The sequence below is a fragment of the Drosophila sechellia genome, chromosome 3R, assembly GCF_004382195.2.
Source record: "Drosophila sechellia strain sech25 chromosome 3R, ASM438219v1, whole genome shotgun sequence".
Lineage (NCBI taxonomy): Eukaryota > Metazoa > Arthropoda > Insecta > Diptera > Drosophilidae > Drosophila > Drosophila sechellia.
Window position 1 is genome coordinate 15891251 of NC_045952.1, and position 17975 is coordinate 15909225.

The 17975-nt window shown below is 44.8% G+C and overlaps 2 protein-coding genes across 3 annotated transcripts; both read right to left on the minus strand.

The window, feature by feature from the left end:
* Nucleotides 1-1184: 1184 nt before the first annotated feature.
* LOC6606631 (xaa-Pro aminopeptidase 2) lies at nt 1185-7460 on the minus strand. Of its 2 annotated transcripts, none has more exons than XM_002031396.2 (8): nt 7379-7460; nt 5141-5373; nt 3827-3900; nt 3092-3766; nt 2923-3035; nt 2157-2869; nt 2026-2094; nt 1185-1969 (listed from the first exon to the last, which is right to left on the minus strand). In XM_002031396.2, the coding sequence occupies exons 2-8, from the start codon at nt 5187-5189 to the stop codon at nt 1554-1556; spliced, it is 2109 nt and encodes a 702-aa protein (XP_002031432.1). In that variant the 5' UTR covers nt 5190-5373; nt 7379-7460; the 3' UTR covers nt 1185-1553. The 2 variants fall into 2 exon arrangements, with proteins under 2 accessions (XP_002031432.1, XP_032577981.1); XM_032722090.1 differs by lacking the exon at nt 7379-7460 and adding an exon at nt 7308-7324.
* Nucleotides 7461-9061: 1601 nt separating this feature from the next.
* LOC6606632 (immunoglobulin A1 protease) lies at nt 9062-13904 on the minus strand. The gene is made up of 3 exons (XM_002031397.2): nt 13478-13904; nt 10824-11159; nt 9062-10765 (listed from the first exon to the last, which is right to left on the minus strand). The coding sequence occupies exons 1-3, from the start codon at nt 13599-13601 to the stop codon at nt 9390-9392; spliced, it is 1836 nt and encodes a 611-aa protein (XP_002031433.1). The 5' UTR covers nt 13602-13904; the 3' UTR covers nt 9062-9389.
* Between the last annotated feature and the right edge of the window lie 4071 nt (nt 13905-17975).

Here is a 17975-nt window from a genome sequence, read left to right on the forward strand (position 1 = left end):
CTGCAGCTCCAAGCCACCCGGGCCAAATTAATTCATGTTTTGGCCAGGCCGTCGATAACTTTGGCCGCGCATATTCATGCCATCCAGCTGGGATGCCTGGCTAGCTCCATGGCATCATCCGATAGGAAACTGGTTATTTGGCTCGGGCCAAAAAAATGGGTCAATCTCTTAGTAAGAACAAGTGTCAGGTTCTGTAGCAACCCACAAAAGATGAGGTTTTCCAGCGGGCGACGCATCTCAACTCCTTTGTGCCCAGAGAAACTGGGCCAGGCGATCTGTTCTAGTTCGATTCTGGGGGATTTAGCTGAAAAGCTGAAATGTGCCATAGACAGATGAGCTCATGGAGCACCATTTACCGTAAACGGACTGGCTCCTGGCGTGCCATAACCCATTTGAGATCGGACTTTGTCAATCCCAAGTCGCCTGTCTGCTGCTGCCAGGTGCTGAACTGGATTTGACAGCCATTGGGACCACTTTAAAAGCAATTCAAGAGGAGATTACCCTCGTTGAATAACAACTAACTTATAGAAATCGTCTCATTACGAACACAAGTAGGTTGGGTAATCTCTGATGTGCTAATCCGATCCACTGGCAGATGCTGCCACATAACCATATTATATCAGCTTACTATTAATTTTGACTTGTTCTATTGGGGTTATTGACTTGATCATGCGATAAAGTTTTGGTAAAGTTGTGGTATGCATCGCTATTTGAGGAGAATCAAAGAGATGACGTGAATCATTATAATTGGGTCAAAACAGAAAATTCTTCTAACAGGACATAACGTGAAAATTCAAAACAGAAAATTCTTCTAACAGGACATAACGTGTTTCTACTGAAGGCACAATTTCATTGTAAATATTGCATGAAATAACAGTCTACCAACATAACAATTTGGCTAAAAGTAAAAACTTATAAGGCGAAAACCCAAAGAAAGTTTTATAAAAAATTTGTTGAAAAATACTTAAGTGTTCAGCAGTGCGAATTATCATACATCTTAATAAAGCTTTAAAGTATGCAACAAATAGTTTAACAGCTGCATAAAGACTTCGTGTAAAATGCTAGTTAACATGTAGAATGCATGTAAGATTAACACAATTATATTCAATCATATGCATAGGTAGCTTCCAAAATATATAAACATGATTTAAGAAACAAATGCTTTAAGTGAAAACTGAAACCCATTAAAACGTATTTTCCAAATTATATTTAGAAAAATATACAATGTTATTTCTTAACTATAAAGACAATGCTCGTATTAATATAAACAGGTTTAACATATTTTTGGTCGATTACGAATAAGGATATTATACATTTCATATTACGTATTTGGTTTAAGTAAATACCTATTCCTAAAAGGGGGAATTCGGTGGCAGGGTGCGACTTTATACGATCAAAACTGGATGCTTAGGGCCAAATGACGTTACTAAAATACTAACAGTTGCAGTTATTGATTGGTTCGTTTTCTTGTTAGTCCCAGATTCTCTCTTAAAATTTGCATAGCTAACTAAGTCTACATAATTACAGTCGGTGTACACTAAAAGCTCTGGTCCTTAGGATCGCGAGGATATAATCGCAGAAAGGATGACCATGAGTCCCAGGAGTATCAGGGGACTCGCGGAGTGACCACAGCTTCCTGCGCCGGTCGCAGAGCGGTACTCATCCTCAGGCAGATACTCCCGAATGTGACGCGTTTGGTTCATCATCCAGTAGAAGGCCCGCATGTTGCCCAGTCGCTTCAGTTCGTCCCCAATATCGTTCCGGATCTTGGCATTGTACTCATTCAGTAGACGCTTCTCCGCGGCACTCAGGAGCGTACTGTCGATCAGTTTGGGCTCATACGGTACCATGGTGACGTCCCGGAATGCAAGGAAGCGTGCTCCACTGGGATGCGTGTGGCCAGTGTCCACCACCTCGAGCACGTTCTTCAGACGAACGCCGAAGTCATCACGTTTGTAGTAGCCGGATTCTACAGGACAAAGCTGCTTAAGCTGAGTGGCTTGGTTATATACCAGAACAACTTACCGCTTGAGAAGAAGTAGCCTTGCTTGAAGTGGAAGCTGCTGTTTTTACCATAGGAAACTGATATGGGAGCTGTGGTGGAAGATAAGTATCTTTTAATAGAAATCATATAGTAACAGACAACATGTACTCACGTTCTTCCACAGACCCAAAGGATCCAATGCCATGACCTGTTGCCTGCGGAAAGTCCGTCATGTCCTTCCAAACCATGCTGCGCACCAGGGCGTCCACCTCGGAAGGCTTCAGATCGGACGGGAACTTCAGTTGTGCCAGATGCAGAATCCCAGCCAGAACATTTGTGTATGCCTTTTTCATCTCGTGCGTGGGCTCACCAAAAATGAAGGTGCGCGACACGTCGGTGGTACCCTCCAGATACTGACCCCCCGACTCGATGACCAGCAGACTCTGGTCGGAGACCTCGATGTTGGTCACATTGCTGGAGATGTAGTAGGGCAGAGCGGAGTGTTCTCCATAGGCCACCACCGTTCGCAGGGACAGGCCCTTAGCGTGCTTCTGCGACAGACGCCACAGCTCCACCTCATACTTGATCTTCTCCTCGGTCCACTGTTCGGTGTGGAACCTAGTCTCCATGTTGCTCATGGCCTCACAAATGGCGGCGCCATCCCGGATGTGTGCCCTTCTCATTCCGGCCTGCTCATCGGAGTTTTTCTGTGCCCGCATAAAGATAATGGGCGAGATCTCCCAGACGACAATTTTGCCAGGCATGGAGGTGTATATCGCCTCCGACGCTCCAAGATCCTGTACGCAAGGAGCAGGCACAAGGACGCGCTTCCAGATCTGAGCATAGGTACGAATGTCACTCCAGATCTGATTGTATTCCTTAATTCTGAAACGATTTAAATTAGCAAATCTACGATATAACCTATATATACTGCTTACTTCACGCAATCTTCATTGAAACAGTCTGTGCGCAGATGAAGGTCAATGCCCAGACTAATCTTGGAGTGGTCCACATAGAAGAATATATCATTTTGACTAATTACGGCGTACGACTGATGGTGAAATGGTTGTTACTTATAGAGGCTATGTTAAAATAACTGGAACCCACCTTAATCACTGGAGTATACGGAATGTCTGTGCCCCGAATGTTCAGCAAATAGGCAATCTCGGTGAGCGAGGTGACCACCATTGCATCGCAGCCCAGATGCGCCAGTCGCCTTCTCAACTCCTTGACCTTGTCCTGCCAACTCTCGCCGGCGAAGTGCTTCTCGTGCACCTTTATCACCTGGTTCTTGGGCACCTCCGGTCGATCATCTCCCCAAATGTGATCCACCAGATTGGTATTGATTCTGACCAGCTTAAGGAACTTATCCTCCAGCTCTCGATCCCACTGAACCCAAAGGGCGTGTGGCACCAGATGGGGATCGGCACCCACTCGCTTGTCGATGTGGACATGGCTACCCAACCAGTCGGCCACTGAGACATTCCCGCTGGTCAGATAGATCTCCCAGTCGCACTCCAGCTCTCCATCGGCCTGCTGGGCATATCTGTTCTCCACCCAAATGGCTGCTCCGTGACTGGTCACGGCAGCAAAGGCACGCACTCCAGAGAAGCCGGACAGATATCGCAATCTCTGATCTCGCGCTGCCACCTCCTGGTTAAGATGTTCATCAGTGGAGGGCAGTATGTAGCCATAGATTTCTGGTCCCTGCAGCGTAGCTCTAATCTGCATTTGTTCGCGCATCGCCATCAGCCGATTGTGATAAGCACTCATGGGCTGGATCTGAAAATAGCCAGTCGGGTAAAAAAAAGATATTCATATGCCCAAAAAGCCACAACTCACATGTTTGCCCTTGCGGTACTGGCAAATCTCGCGATGATAGCCAGTCGGCTTTTCCGCAGCCACAAAGCTCACGACTGCAAACAATCCAAGAAGGCCATAATAAATGAAAGGAAATATTTGCAAGTCGTAAAAGATGTTGATAAATAAAATTTAAATTGTTGTCATTAGTAGCCAAATTCGTTATGCTTATTTATTAATGGCCAAACTAGCGATACCAAAATAGCATCAAGTGCGTCACGGTGCCGGGACAAATTTCCCACGCTCGTTAAACGGCCATGCGACGCGATTTTTACTATATAGTGTGGCATATATATATATATATATTCGCCCAAGTGAGACACTGAAGCATCTCCGTAGTGACAGGCGGAATATTCGCTTGAATTTCACTTTGAGTGGACCACCTGCCAACAGCCTCCCAAGTTGAGTCAACGCTGCGTATGCGTAATGGAAGTTCTGCTCGACTTGGTGTGGGTTTCCAATCCAACACCAAAAGGCAAAGAAGTGATTGGGATGTCAAAGCAGGGAGACAGCCAGGCCAGCTGACAAGTGAATGAACGAGTGTCGGCAGTTTGAGCAGCTTTTCAAGCACGATTTGTCAAAGTTTTGTGAATATAATTTGAAAAAATTCGAATGCGAGTATTTGCCATACGGACCAAGGCGAAAAGCATATATGTTCAATTGATTTATTAAGACACAACCGGGGAAAAGGCGAGACAAAAATATAGTAATAAAGGGTATAAAGATTGTGTGCTAAATACAATTCCATTACCATAAACATTTTGTTGATTCAAATTTTAATTAAGAGACCTTGAAACATTTGCAATTAAAGCAATACATCTATTTTTATTTGTAATAAAATTAGTTCAGAGCATTCCATCTTCGTCATGACTAAATCAGATATATATATCTTCTTGTTTATCTTTCATCGTTTGTTTAAGTGGAAATATTTGGGAATTAATTTTCTTGTTAATATCCGCATACTCATCTACTCCTGCCTAGTTTATGTGATCTAAAAGAAATATACGAATGACGGGCAAACATCCAGTTGACACAGCTGATTTGGCATTTGTATAAATAAACATTATGCCATTTGGCGATCGCATACTTTCGTGACGCACTGTAGCCAACAAGCCGCGGTATTCTAATCGAAGGCTAAAATGGCCGCGGGGTAAAAGGAATTCAAGTTCCTGGGGCCATGTGCGAAACGCCATTCGTTTACACAACCGGCCAAAAATACCGTAAATCGATCAAAAGTCCATAAAATAAGCATCGGTCCGCCGTAAAAATAACATGGTAATAGGTGGTCGTACTCACCCAGCAAGATGCTCAGAGCCAAGCGCCAAATCCATTTGGCTGTCGTCATTGTTTTTATTTGCACTTAAAATTTCCCGCGATGTACTAGCCGGCAGTCCGCAGTCCGTAGTTTGTAGTCCGTATTCCGTGGATCTTGGCCCAAAAGTGCGGGATTTGTTTGTGTTTGCCCGAATCGGCTCTTCCTGCCTTCGGCACTTTGGAATTGTTGCTTTTTCGCGGATTCTTGTTCTTTTCTTTTATGGAGTAAACAAATCAAATGGTTGCAATTAATGATCTGAGCTAGAGGCGAGATCGGCGCAATGCCCATGGATCTGGGATGGCGGGGGATGGGGATGGCTCTTCTAATGGCCATTTGTCTGAACGATGCACTTTTCCGGTTAATGACCGGAACGTGGCACATGTTGCACCTAGCTGCCTGTCCATTGCGGAGTGCCACATACATGTGGCAGTCCAAAGTTAAAAGGGTGTTGGCCTCGCCCGGCGCTTTCTTCTAATTGATATGCCGTGCGCCGTTCGACCAACTTCTAGTCCCTGGTGTAATAACTCATCTGCTGGCGACATTTGTATAAATAGCCATGATATCAGCCCGCTTAGGAATTTATAACTTCCGCCATTCGCGGGCTGCCTTTGAATTGGATTTTCCTTTTTGGAACACACCAATTTGGCAACTATTCTGTTTGGGGCTTCTGTTCTGAAGCTTAACAAAATATTCATTTAATTGCCGCCTTAATTAGCCATGCGTAAAGCCAAACGAATCAGTCCAATCATGCTGCAAATGAGCAACCAAAGCCAAAGAGCGTGGGTGGCTGTGGAAGTGGATGGGATTCCAAGTTCCGAACTGTAACTGTAACTAACCCTTTAGAGTACCTATAACTTTAAACTGGTTTTCAAACGCACAGATGGCAGTCAAAAGCGATTGAAAGTGATTGGGAAACATTTGAAGGCATCTGCATCGCGTGCAGATAGCTGTCAATAAAACACGCAGTTCTCCATTATTTTGCCATTTGTGTGCCAAAGCAATTTTCATTAACAAATTTCGAAGTGACCAAGAGAAGGTTTACATTTCGCTGTCGTCTCAATTGAGCGATTGAAAAACAATTTTGCCGCCTGGGCGTTACTCGACTATTAGAGGTAAGTTGTTGCTGCTACCATTGTTCGCATTGCCATTTTATTGCTTCGGCACTGGCGACAGATATGGCGAATCAAACGCCCCACATCCCATTCCTATTTTCAATCACACACATAAATACAAGTAGTACAACCACATTGTACAATCCAGCCACCGCAATGAATATGGCTTGCGAAAGGCCATTGAAAGGCATCGGAAATAGTGACATTAAATAAAAGTTAAGCAAATTCGCCAAGTTGTGGGCGCTCGTCATCGACATGTATGTACATATGTTCGTGAAAGTGGCAAGTGTCCCTGTAATCCGCCTCCGGCTGGCAATTATACGCTTGACTTTGGCACCAAAACGAGATGATGCTCTAGTTATCGCAGTGCTTGATATTTGTATTTGCATGTGCATTTGCTGCCAAGTCTCAAGATGACAGAGTGGATTTGGGCCCATAATGTGCATCCAGTGCCAACTGGCCGCCTGCCCTTAGATCTTGGTTATATCACAGCACATCCAGTGGAAGGAATCACCCGCAAATTTAAGGGGGAATGCAACACCTGCCGACGAGCTATATTCGGCCTTTTGTTTACATTTCTAATTGGGGAACATTCGTGAATTGGGAGCGAGGTGGTCTCATTTGTTTTTCTTCAAATGCACCGCATTTCATTTCGATTTCAATGCTTTGGCGGTCACGGCAAGATGCCGCTGACTTACACAGAGAACATAGTTGCCAAAAAAGAACCAAAAAATACAAGAATCCCCGCCAGCATATACACGATCTGCCAGATTATTTTGTTTTCTATAAGTAGGGAGGTGATTTCAAAAATTGAATTGAATTCTGCGCCAATGCGCACCTTGGGCGTCACGAAGCGCCAGAAACAAATTCGAAATATATTTCACGGCACTTGCAATAGAGACTGCACATTAATAACGGTTGGCCCACTGCGCGTATGGGTGACGTGTTGACAACGTTGCGTATACGCAGCGTATATCACCGCGTTTGCACCGCCGTTCGAAATAGCCGAGGAATTTCAGAATTCAGAATCATCTACCTTTGGCGGTTTTCAAAGGCGCACACACACACACTACTTCCGTTTTTCCTCGATTTTTTCTTACTACTAACCGAGGGAGGAGCAAATCCAAGCGAACCGCACGCGTGTAAAGCAACAAGCGAACTGAAAAAACTTTTTGATATTGCTATTTTGTTTTTTTCGAAATGTGTGGCAGATGAAAAAGCGCTGGCACACACCCACAGAGCGAGTGAGAGAGAGAGAGTAAGGGGGAGGGACAGCGAGAGTAAGAGTGAGAGGGAAAGAGAGACTAGACTAGCTAGCATGCAGGCATAGACGATTTAATCGGGAAAATAAGTGCTTGGGGTGCAGGAGGAAAAGCGGCGGAAAATGCGGCGGGAAAAGCGGAACAGCTGAGCGAAAGGCGCACGAGCGGGAGCTTTGGCGTTAGACGCTCGCCAGACAAAAGTGCGGAAGAAAATGGGAAAAGTCTCCTCTTCTCGCCTGCAGCACAGTGGACGTGGTTGCTCGTCCGTGGATGGTTTGGCAACCCAATCCCGGGGCCATTACAATGCACTTGTGGCGACATTGAGCGGCTTGCATTTCACTTTAGCCCGCCAAGTCGAGCAGACAATGACGTCGTTGAGTCGCTGGATTTCCAAGTGAGCCAATCCAGGGCGTTCGACTTAAGCAATTGTCTCTTCGATTCGATGGAATCGAAAAAACGAGGCTGTCAATTGGTGTTTTATGGCTTTTAAATTGATTCTTTGGCTAGCGACCGAAATCGAAATCGAAGACCACTGTGCGGGCGCTTGCATAATACGGCGTAAACAAATACATATCCGAATTGACGAGCTCTTAATCTCAAAATCGTTTTGTTTATTTCATTCGGTCACGAAGCGAGCGCCTTTTCATTTCGCTCATTAAGCTCATTTACACAGCGACAGCCACTCGATTTTCCGATGAAAAGCGGAGCGTCATTTGAAATGATGGGAGTGCCGACCGAAGTCGGGTGGGAGTTCAGCATGCTCTTGTTTATTATGTTGCTAGCGAGCAGTATGTAATCTTGCCGCTCTCTGATCGCCCATGCTCTCCATTTGTTATTAACTAATTAAAAATCGACTTTGAAGAGCGCCGCCCGCAATGCCCCACGTGGCAAATGAGCTTTTGATCAATACGCCTGACAAGCAATTAGGCGTACGGGTGCAATTTCTTCTGACTTCTATGTAGCTTAGCCGTAAATCATTTCTGGTTGACCTTTAGTCTAATCTTGGGACTTGAGGGGGTGGGGAACTGACTTCAAAGCAATCACACATTAAATATTTTCCAATGCATAATGCAACAGTTTCCATGCATCTTGTAACTCGGAGGCTAAACTACGGAACTTAACTGCCATGTTAGTCTCAGAAAACTAGCTTTTTCACTAATTGGCCATCACTTACACAGTTAATACACATGGCATTGTTTTTTGGCTTAAGTTTTACTACATGCCAAATTGGCAATAACTTTTGCAGAATATTTCCGTCAAAATGTTGCCAAAGCTAACTAACTAAGAGCCGTGCAAAAATCAAGATTTTTCTAACTGCAGGCTTCATTCAATGAACTTTAATCTTTCTTAATTTATAGTCGGCATATATGTAATCCAACAAAAAAGATTCGGTTTCTTTGCGTAAAGTTATGAATGAACAGCATTGGTATACATTTTGTGAATCAGTGTATCTTGATGATCATTCACTCAGCCCAAAAATATGCAACAGACTTTAGGAAAACCACCCAATAGACACTCCACACGTTGACCAATCGAAAATATTTATTCTGACTTCCCATCAGACACGATAAAAAAGAGCTTAACTCTATAAAAAAGTCTAGGTATAAATATTTTTGTCGAACTTTTGCAAATTCTTAGCGGCTAAAGTGCATTTAAAATTAAACAGTATGGCAAATGCTTTCGTTTCAATTCGAGTTTTCGTTTGCTTAGCTTGCAGCTGCTCTCAGTCAACAATTTAGTTACCAAAATGAACATCCGGCCAAAGAAACAGCCTGAAGTATTTATCGAAATCTCAAAGTTTATAAATATGGTATTTACAGGGCACCATGGTGTTGGCATCATGGTGCTGAGAGAGTCTACAGGCATTCATCGGTCTCCTCGTTGCCCATCGGCAGAATGACGGGCGACGAGAGATCCACATCGAGCAGCTTCATCTGGACATTGTCCTCTTCCTGAATGTCCTTGCCCAAACGCTGTTCCTGCATCTCAATGTCCAAGGTGCCGTGCTGCCGTTGGAAGGAAACCACGAAGATGACCAGCGAGGCCACGATGAAGATCACTGCGGTGCCGGAGCACAGGGCTATGATCAGGGTGGACCGGTAGTTGGTGGCTCCGGACAGCTGGGCCGAGTGCTCGTCGGCTGAGTTGCTATCGAAGGTTTGGCCAGCATCGTGTGGGGGATAGGAGACCAGCGGAGTGGCGGTGCTGTCGTCGGAAGAGGACTTTGCCTCATCCACAACGGGCTCGTTTTGCTCCTCCGAGGAGTCGTCATCCACTATTGCTCTCTCAGTTGGTTTTTCATCCGATTCGGAGCTATCCCTTTCTACCGTGGATTCATCATCTCCTTTTGGAAAGATCACTTCTTTGATTGGTTCCTCGGGGAGATTTGCTTCACGGATAGACTCGGAAACTGCCTGGACTGTACGTTCTTTTAGATGCTCCTGTTGAACTGAAACATCTTCCTGGGGTTCCTGCTCCTCAGCAATCTTGGCAGCTTCTGTGATAGCTTCAACTGTTGTTTCAGCAACGTTTATTTCATCTTGTGCATCATCAGGATCCGCTGCCACCACAGTTGCTTCTACAGAAGGAGTGTTGACCTCCACTTGCTCCTCCATTTCCGCCTTGGCCTCATCTTCCGCCTTTTTCTCGATCTCCTCATAGCGTTCGGTAGCTGATTTAGTGGGTTCCACGGTGATCAAGGGACCTGCCGTGGTGGACGTTTTGGCTGGAGCCTCCTCACCTTCAATGGTGTTCTCATTGATCTCATTCAGGTTGTCGTCGTGCTCTTCAAATTTACGTTCATTGCGAACAGTCTGGGATTCCTCGGAAGGCTCAAAGTGTGGTTCCTCAGATACCTCAGGCGCAATTTCAACGGGAGATGGGTCCTCCACGCCTTGTTTTTTGGTGACTTGATGCTTGGGCTCCTCGTATACTGGTACTATAGTACTTTCATCACCATCGAATTTCTCGTGCTCCTGCTCCAAAGCCAGAAGGTTAGTTTTGGTAATCGGTTGCTCAGTGATGGCCTTGTCTTCGTTAAGAATCACGGAAACCAGGTCACTGGTCACGCTGGGTAATGGTCTGATGTGGCTCTCTAACTGCTCACTGGAAACGGCAATGTTATCCGTTACTGTCTCCGCTTCATCTTTATTCTCTAAGCGATCCTCATCGATTGTCTTTGACTCCTCTTCAGCATCCAGGGTTTTGGGCTCCCGAGCACTTTGGACCGCAACTGCGAAAATAGTAAATTTAGTTACTTTTTTTGCAACTGAAGAGTTAATATTACTCACTTTTGATTCCATGATTTTCAAGTGCAGCTTCCGCCACTTTTTGAACTTCCTCGATGATTGGTTCCACCGGAGAAGGAGCATCTTCCACCTCGCTGTTCACGTCGTTCTTTATATCCTGCTCCAGATTTCCGCCGTAAACCGATACAAAATTATCAGTAGCCTCAACAGGATCTACAGGATTAGATTCTGCTACTTTAAGTTCCACGACTGGATGGGCAGTAGATGTTTCGTTTTTGATAATTGGTTCTGGTGTTGGTGAAGTCTCCTCCGACTGGATGGGTAGTATTGTGGTACCGTCCACATCGTCCACTTCTGCAGGCAATGAGGTTGACTCGACTAAAACGAGAAAATGTGCAAAACAGTTAAGATTTATAATAAATTTTATTTTTAGTTGTTTGTTTTGTTTAGCCAGTACACAAACCCCATGTAATGGTAATGTAAGATGTAGAAGAATAGTAAGCTCAATGTAAAATGTCAATAATATGTAAAATATTGCAGATCAGCTTAATTCTTAAAAAAAAATTGTATTAAAATATAATAAGGAACACAACTCCCTCTGCGAACATTTAATTGTTATCACACGCGTTTGGTTTTTGATATTTGTTAAATAAAAATCTTTGGTTTTTAACAAAAATTAATTATGACCCTTTAAACAAAGTATGATTATTACTGCAGCATTGTGAATCGAAACTTCGTGATGAACTTTCTGAATAATTAAGTTTACATCGATGACTAGGCTCGGCTTTCTCTCAAGAAACTGAGAACACGTCGCAAGTACTTAACCAGAAATGGAAATAGGCTTGGAAAATATTGAGAGCTCCTCCCTAACTTTCCCCCAAAAAATATCAGAATGCATTTAAAAGCGGAAATTAATAAAATGTATTTTCGAACGATGTTAATGGACGAACCGCTACATTGATAAACCTCCCATTTAACGCGCTAATAAACAAATATTACAGCCATATTCCACACGAGTGCCATTAGGCCTTTTCGTTGGATTCTTAATGCTTTATAGATGGCATCTTGCTGGATATTATCCATTACATATGTACATATGAGCCGCAACATCGATACGGCCCATTCATAGCCACATCAAGGCGGCTATCATCGCTGTCATCGGTGCACATTTTCTCACACATTCATTCACAACTGGGTCCCAGGTCGAGATTCCCCCGCCTGGTAGCCAAACGCAACTCGATCAACCCGAATTCTCCTCCAGAGACACATGTACATATGTACGCCCGCGTCCCATTACTCAAAATGCATGGCCACTTGGACGGATGAGAAAGGAGGAGGAGTAGGATGGAGGTCGGAGTGATTAAAATTCCAGACACACGCAGCAGACACCAAGCAACAAATCGAGGAATCCCAAATTAGTAACCAAATAAACAAACCAACGAGACCGGGCAACCCGCCCAGCCTGTCGCATTGTGTGCCTATAAAGTAGCTGACTTATTTATGAGGGGACATCTATTCCATTCCCCTGCCCCCATCCAGTGAATCCCTGTCCCTAAGATGCAACTCGTTTCGTGGAAAATCGGAATTATTAGATGCTCTGCATGAGATATGCATGGGCGGTCGGTCCATGCCCATGCCCATGACCAATTTCCATTCCAAATCCCTTGGGAACGCATCGAATGCCCAAGAACAACAAATAGCTACAATAGCAGCAGAAACTGTCTTTGGGTCTTAAAATGGGACAAAGCATGCCGCACAAACGAAAACAAAGAGGCGGCCAAATGAGGAAAATGACATTTAAAGGAAAAATACAAGCATAAATCGATTTTCTTTTCGACTTGTCTACGCAGTTTGCCGCAGTTGCAGTTCCAGATGGTAGATACAGATGTACGATATACATATATATTCGGCTAGATGTAGGCCAGTGTCAGCTGTCAGTTCCTTTAATTCGGGATGGGTGTGCCCAAGGAATTATGTTTTGCGCTATTTAAGTGAGAGAAATTACATGTCCAACACATAACACATAACACACAGCATGGCAACACGCCATATGATCAATGATCCTTTAATTTCGAGCTGTGTCCGTTGATAATTTAATAATGCGATATGGGTTTGTTCACCCCAGACTACGGAAATTTTATTGCCGCTACCCAATTCCCATTAAACTCTCCCTCGAGTTTATCCCCCAGCCCAAAAGGGGCAACGATATCTTCTCCTTATCGCGCAATTTGAAGTGTTTGACCGCCTCAATTGGCCTGTTACCAAACATTATTGAACTTTCGCACGCTGCCGGCGAGCATGAAATGCAGCTGCCGATGGCCATGGGTTGTGGTATCCATAAGTACACCAACTATGACACCCAAGTGCCACCGTTTGGTGTTTTTTTCTTTGCAAATGGGGGCTCTCTTCCGCGGCTCTGGCATAATTACGCTCGTTTTGAATTATGCCAAGCAAAAGCGCAGCTGGCAAGGAAAATCGCTATAAAGCCAAACCGCATCATAATAAGAAGAAGACGAGCAGGAGACCCCCAGATATGTATATAAGTCAAAGGCCTGATGCGACCGCAGCAGCCACTGCAAGTGATTACGACAATCACGATGATGGGGCCTGCGATGGAGATACCGTTCCACAGCTCCGTGGCGTGTCTCAGTGGAGATATACCCACTACACTCGCTATATTCATACTCCATACTCACTTGGCTGAGCCGAGCACGATGCCAGCAGGCAGAAGAAGACGATCACGCAGAGCAGCGATCGCGGTTGCAGACGCAGCCTCTTTCTGGAGGAGCAGCTGCTGGCGCGGCTCTTAGAAATGGCCATATTGAGTGACTGATTGATTAGGTTGTCGCTCCCAGTTTGACGGGCCCGAAATCAACTGGCCAACACGCACACACACGCACGCACAAGGCACAGCAAGACTATCAAACACGGGATGCGCACACAGATACTAAAAACACCGGGATGTGTAGATAAGGAATACAGCTGCAGTCGCCGGTTCTTGAGACTTTCAGCTGTTGCTATAACTTCGATTTGACTCCGGTTTTCTCGGGGTTTATTCACTACTCATCCGACTACCACGCACCACGACCGAACGCGTTGGCCACTCGCAAAGAACTAAAGTTGAGAACGCGTGCGCTCTGGAATTTTGTGTTGCTGCTGCCGCTGTTGCTGTTGTTGCTGCTGCTGCTGCTGCTGCTGCGGCAGGCAATGCATGTGCTGCGCTCGTATATTGATGACGACGTCGGTCCCCGCTACCTACCCTACTTGCCCCTACCGCCGCCGGCAAATCCATCATATGCCTTTATTTGCTCTCGGGTAATAATAGGGCCTGGCAGGCAGGCGGCTTCTGCTTCTGCTGCTGCTGCAAGTAAGTGGGCTGCCCGGCCCTATAAACTCCAACTGCGCCTCCCCAAACACACACACACACATATGCACTCATGTTGGTCTGATAAGTGCAAGTGCCTAGCGCCGGCCCCAAGCCAAGCCAAGGCAAACTGAAACCAACTTTTTGGCCTGGCTGTGGCCAGCAGCATCAGCAGCAGCACTTCACATCCACAGCGTCATCGTCATCGAGCCCCTCATTGTGAGAGTGGTTGGCAGCCAATTCGCCCGCAGGCGTTCTTCCCCCTCTTCCCTTCTCCTCCGGCTAACGAAGTTGTTCAGGTAGGGTTTACCTAAGGCCCTGCGTCCATACCATCCCTATACCTATACCTATACCTAGCCCCATCCCACTGCCCTCGGCCCGGAACTCTTATTGTTTATTTGGTACAATACAAGAGCTCCAACACAAAGGAGAGCAGGAACCATAAGGGCCGAGCTGGCTGGTCTAACCAAATATTCGATATCACTTGCACTCAATCGGAGCACGGATTTGGGACTTAATTGGAGCTGTAAAATAAATCGAATTTCAAAGGGAAATGATAAGATCGCCGAGGTAGCATGGGTCAGTCACTCAGAACTGGAGGTAATCTATATTTGCTGACCGCAAGATAATCGTGACACACTGAACCACATTCTTAAATATATTTTTGTGATATGAAAACTATAAAAATAGATAGATATAGCAACTAAATTAATTAACCATCTTAAAGACCACATAACTGACTACCATTTCAGCAGCTGCAAACTCAATTGCTCTCATGGCGAATCAATATTTTCCTGGCTAATCATGACCAAACCAAACAGCTGACTCGAATTGATTTTCAGCCTCTCCAGTTTCTGTTTGTGAATGATTTGACTCGGCTGAGTTGGCCCAGTCTGAATCGGAGAGCAGCGCCAGAATCGAAAATAGGTGGAGTGCCACTCCAACTTCTGAGAGCTGCGGACCACGGGGGTCTTTCCCGGCCAAGTGACTGAATGGATGATGGTCTGGTAGGTCGACCAACTACTTGCCGGCTACATGGATGTGTGTGGATATGGCTGGCTATATGGGTATGTCTGCCTGTCTAACAGAATGCCCAAACTTCTCGTACGCCCGTTGACAACGACATGGACCACAGGCGCTTTACCTACTCAGATCGGTGCGCGCACATATACTAACTATATAGTTGTTTTGAGCTTTTCGTGTAGGCTTTCCCTGCAACATTTTCCATTACGTGATGTATCCATTTCAATTTCAATGGGCTGGAGTCGCAGACGCTGGCCGGTCGGCCCACTGTTTATCTTTTATTGATTATGCCAGCAGGTAACCCCAGCCAAGTCGGGCCGGAAAATTTGCCTGATGTGAGTGAGTGAGCGAGCGCGCGCCTTCAGATTCAATTTAGTCGTTAAATATTTAGATTTTGTTATTGCCATCGTGGCTCTGCGGTGGACGATAGACGATGGATGGTGGATGGTGGACAGTGGACGGGAACAGGAAGGAATCAATTGGTTTCCCTTTGAGTGACCACGCTTAGTCATGACGAAAACGACGGCACTTCCTCCTGAGGCCTCGCTGGGTTCCTTTTGTTGTCGTCGGAGTCGTGGGGAGGCGGCTTTTTGTTATTGAGATTTTCTTTGCAGTCTTATTTCTAGGCATTCGACTGTTTTTTACGACCGCCGATTGCCTTGTTTGTCCGGCTAGGCGGCAGTTGTAAATTTCCTACGCCTGTGAGTCAGGCAGGCGCGGGCCAAAGTCGGGTAATTAGCCATGGCCACTGACTCAGGTAGACTCTCCTTGGCATCGCCTCCTGGCCAAGGCCGTCCTCCGCTGCCTGGTTAGGGTTAGTTACGAACGCATCAAGAAGCCATTAGCAGGGGATTAGCGAGGTGATCTAACGGCTAGTTGATCATCCAACCCGTCACTTTGCCCAGGAGCTGGTGACAGTCATCGTCGGTCAGTTGGCCCACACAGCGAGAAATGGAACGGATATTTATGTGACTAATTTCCGTTTAAGTTACCATATTCTCAGTATTCCCAGTATTATTGATCATTGTAAATGTATTATACACTAGAATTGTTTCATTATCAATCTTTGTTCTGCTTACTTATGAAAATTTTATATTATTTTTGAAATATTTTTTCAAGTAATTAAGTTAATTAATGGGAAATGGCTTCAAAATTAAATCGACTCCATTTTAAAATCACTTTTCCTTCCACGACTAGTTCAATCACCATTGAGATTTATGAGCCCAAGACGTCAACGCGGATGGCAGCGCATTGATGATAAGCGCCCTTTTCGGATTAGATAAACCTCGTTGGGTCGACCGGAAACCGGACCGGCAATTCCATAGGGACTGGTAAAGAAAGAGCAAAAAAAAGAAAAAGAAAACGCAACCGAATGCATATCAGAAAGCAAAGCACTTAAAGTGAAATGTCAGCTCATTGTTCGGCGGAAAAGCTAAACGCTCTTTGAATTGTGACCGACACACACACACAACCCATCCATCCGATCGTATGCATTATGCAGATCTTGTCCAGCTCCAGCTCCAGTTTCAAGTTCAATACAAAGTTCACTCCACACAGCTGTCAACAGTGAATGACTCTGCGGTCAACGAAAGTGATTTCGAATTCGGGGCAGTGGTATCTGGATACTCTATCTGGTGTTGAGGTATTTTTCATTTTGGCGCTTGAAGTTTTACCATTTCAGTTGGGGAAGAAGATATATGAGAGTGGTTTTGGTGGGAGGAGGTTCACATATGATGGTTAAGATCTCATATTTGGTACACAACAGTTCGGGTTTCTGTCAATGTTTTTAAATTGAATCGGTTAATATCGTTAAACAGCTCCGCTACTTGCGGTTTAAGCACCGAGCTTAAAAGGGAAATAAACATCTGAGTTGATTAAATGAAATATGAACTCATCGCATAATTACCGATGGTTATCCATACCTGTTTACATAATAACTTATAGCCTTTGATTGCATCACGCGACTATCACTTGTGCGGGCAAACATTCAGGCCCAAATAAACAAACAAATTTGGCAATGAAGTGCGACATGGAGTATGGAGTGTTTAGGACTCAATTACATAGAATCCATTAGCCGAATGCGAGATGGCACCAAGTGAGAAAGAAAGTCCCAAGAGGTGGAGATGCCTTCGAGTTGCCCCTGGCCCCATGGACCCAGTGCCGTTTGATTGCCCGCCTCAAGTGCCCCAAGTTTAATTGTCGAAACCAGTTAGCCAAACAGTTTACTTTATCCATGCGACAAAACACTGTCTCATGTGTCACAATAGGAATTAGCGTAAACTGTTTTAACGCCAAACAAATGGGCATTTGAGCTGTGAGCCATAATCATATGTATAAGCGACCCGCCTTGGGGTTTACCCAACATGATGGTAGCGATGGGCTAGGTACCCTTTTTGGTCAAGGTAGTACAATGTAGTAGTGATGTACCCAAGAACAAGAGTACTAAAATTGTAATTAGTAAAATTAATTAAATGACTTCATAGTACGCATGTATGTAGTTAGATGTAGTGAGTGGCACATAAATCAATTAAATAGGTACATTTAGTAAACTATTATAGTAGGTACTTAAACAAATGTTATGTACGATATCAGGTTTATTAATTAGATTGTATATTTTATGCACCATTATTATATTTATTATTTTTAAATTTCGGATTTAATTTATCACAAAAGGTAAAAGTTCTACGATCGTACTATCATATCATGAGTAAATATCCATCCATCATTGCTCGCTTAAGATAAGGTACTCCATGCCAAGTACCTCCGTGGGCAACACGGTACACTCGGCTGTGTGTACCCCACAGCAC

Bases quoted from the DNA above. Each gene is read 5' to 3' on its own strand.
- LOC6606631 (XM_002031396.2), bottom strand. From the start codon at position 5,189: ATGACGACAGCCAAATGGATTTGGCGCTTGGCTCTGAGCATCTTGCTG. The intron at 2,870-2,922 runs GTAAGCAGTATA...AAATCGTTTCAG, and splicing joins TTCAATGAAGATTGCGTGAA to AATTAAGGAATACAATCAGA. The intron at 1,970-2,025 runs GTAAGTTGTTCT...TTTGTCCTGTAG, and splicing joins AGGCTACTTCTTCTCAAGCG to AATCCGGCTACTACAAACGT.
- LOC6606632 (XM_002031397.2), bottom strand. From the start codon at position 13,601: ATGGCCATTTCTAAGAGCCGCGCCAGCAGCTGCTCCTCCAGAAAGAGG. The intron at 11,160-13,477 runs GTGAGTATGGAG...TTCTCGTTTTAG, and splicing joins ATCGTGCTCGGCTCAGCCAA to TCGAGTCAACCTCATTGCCT. The intron at 10,766-10,823 runs GTGAGTAATATT...CTATTTTCGCAG, and splicing joins TGAAAATCATGGAATCAAAA to TTGCGGTCCAAAGTGCTCGG.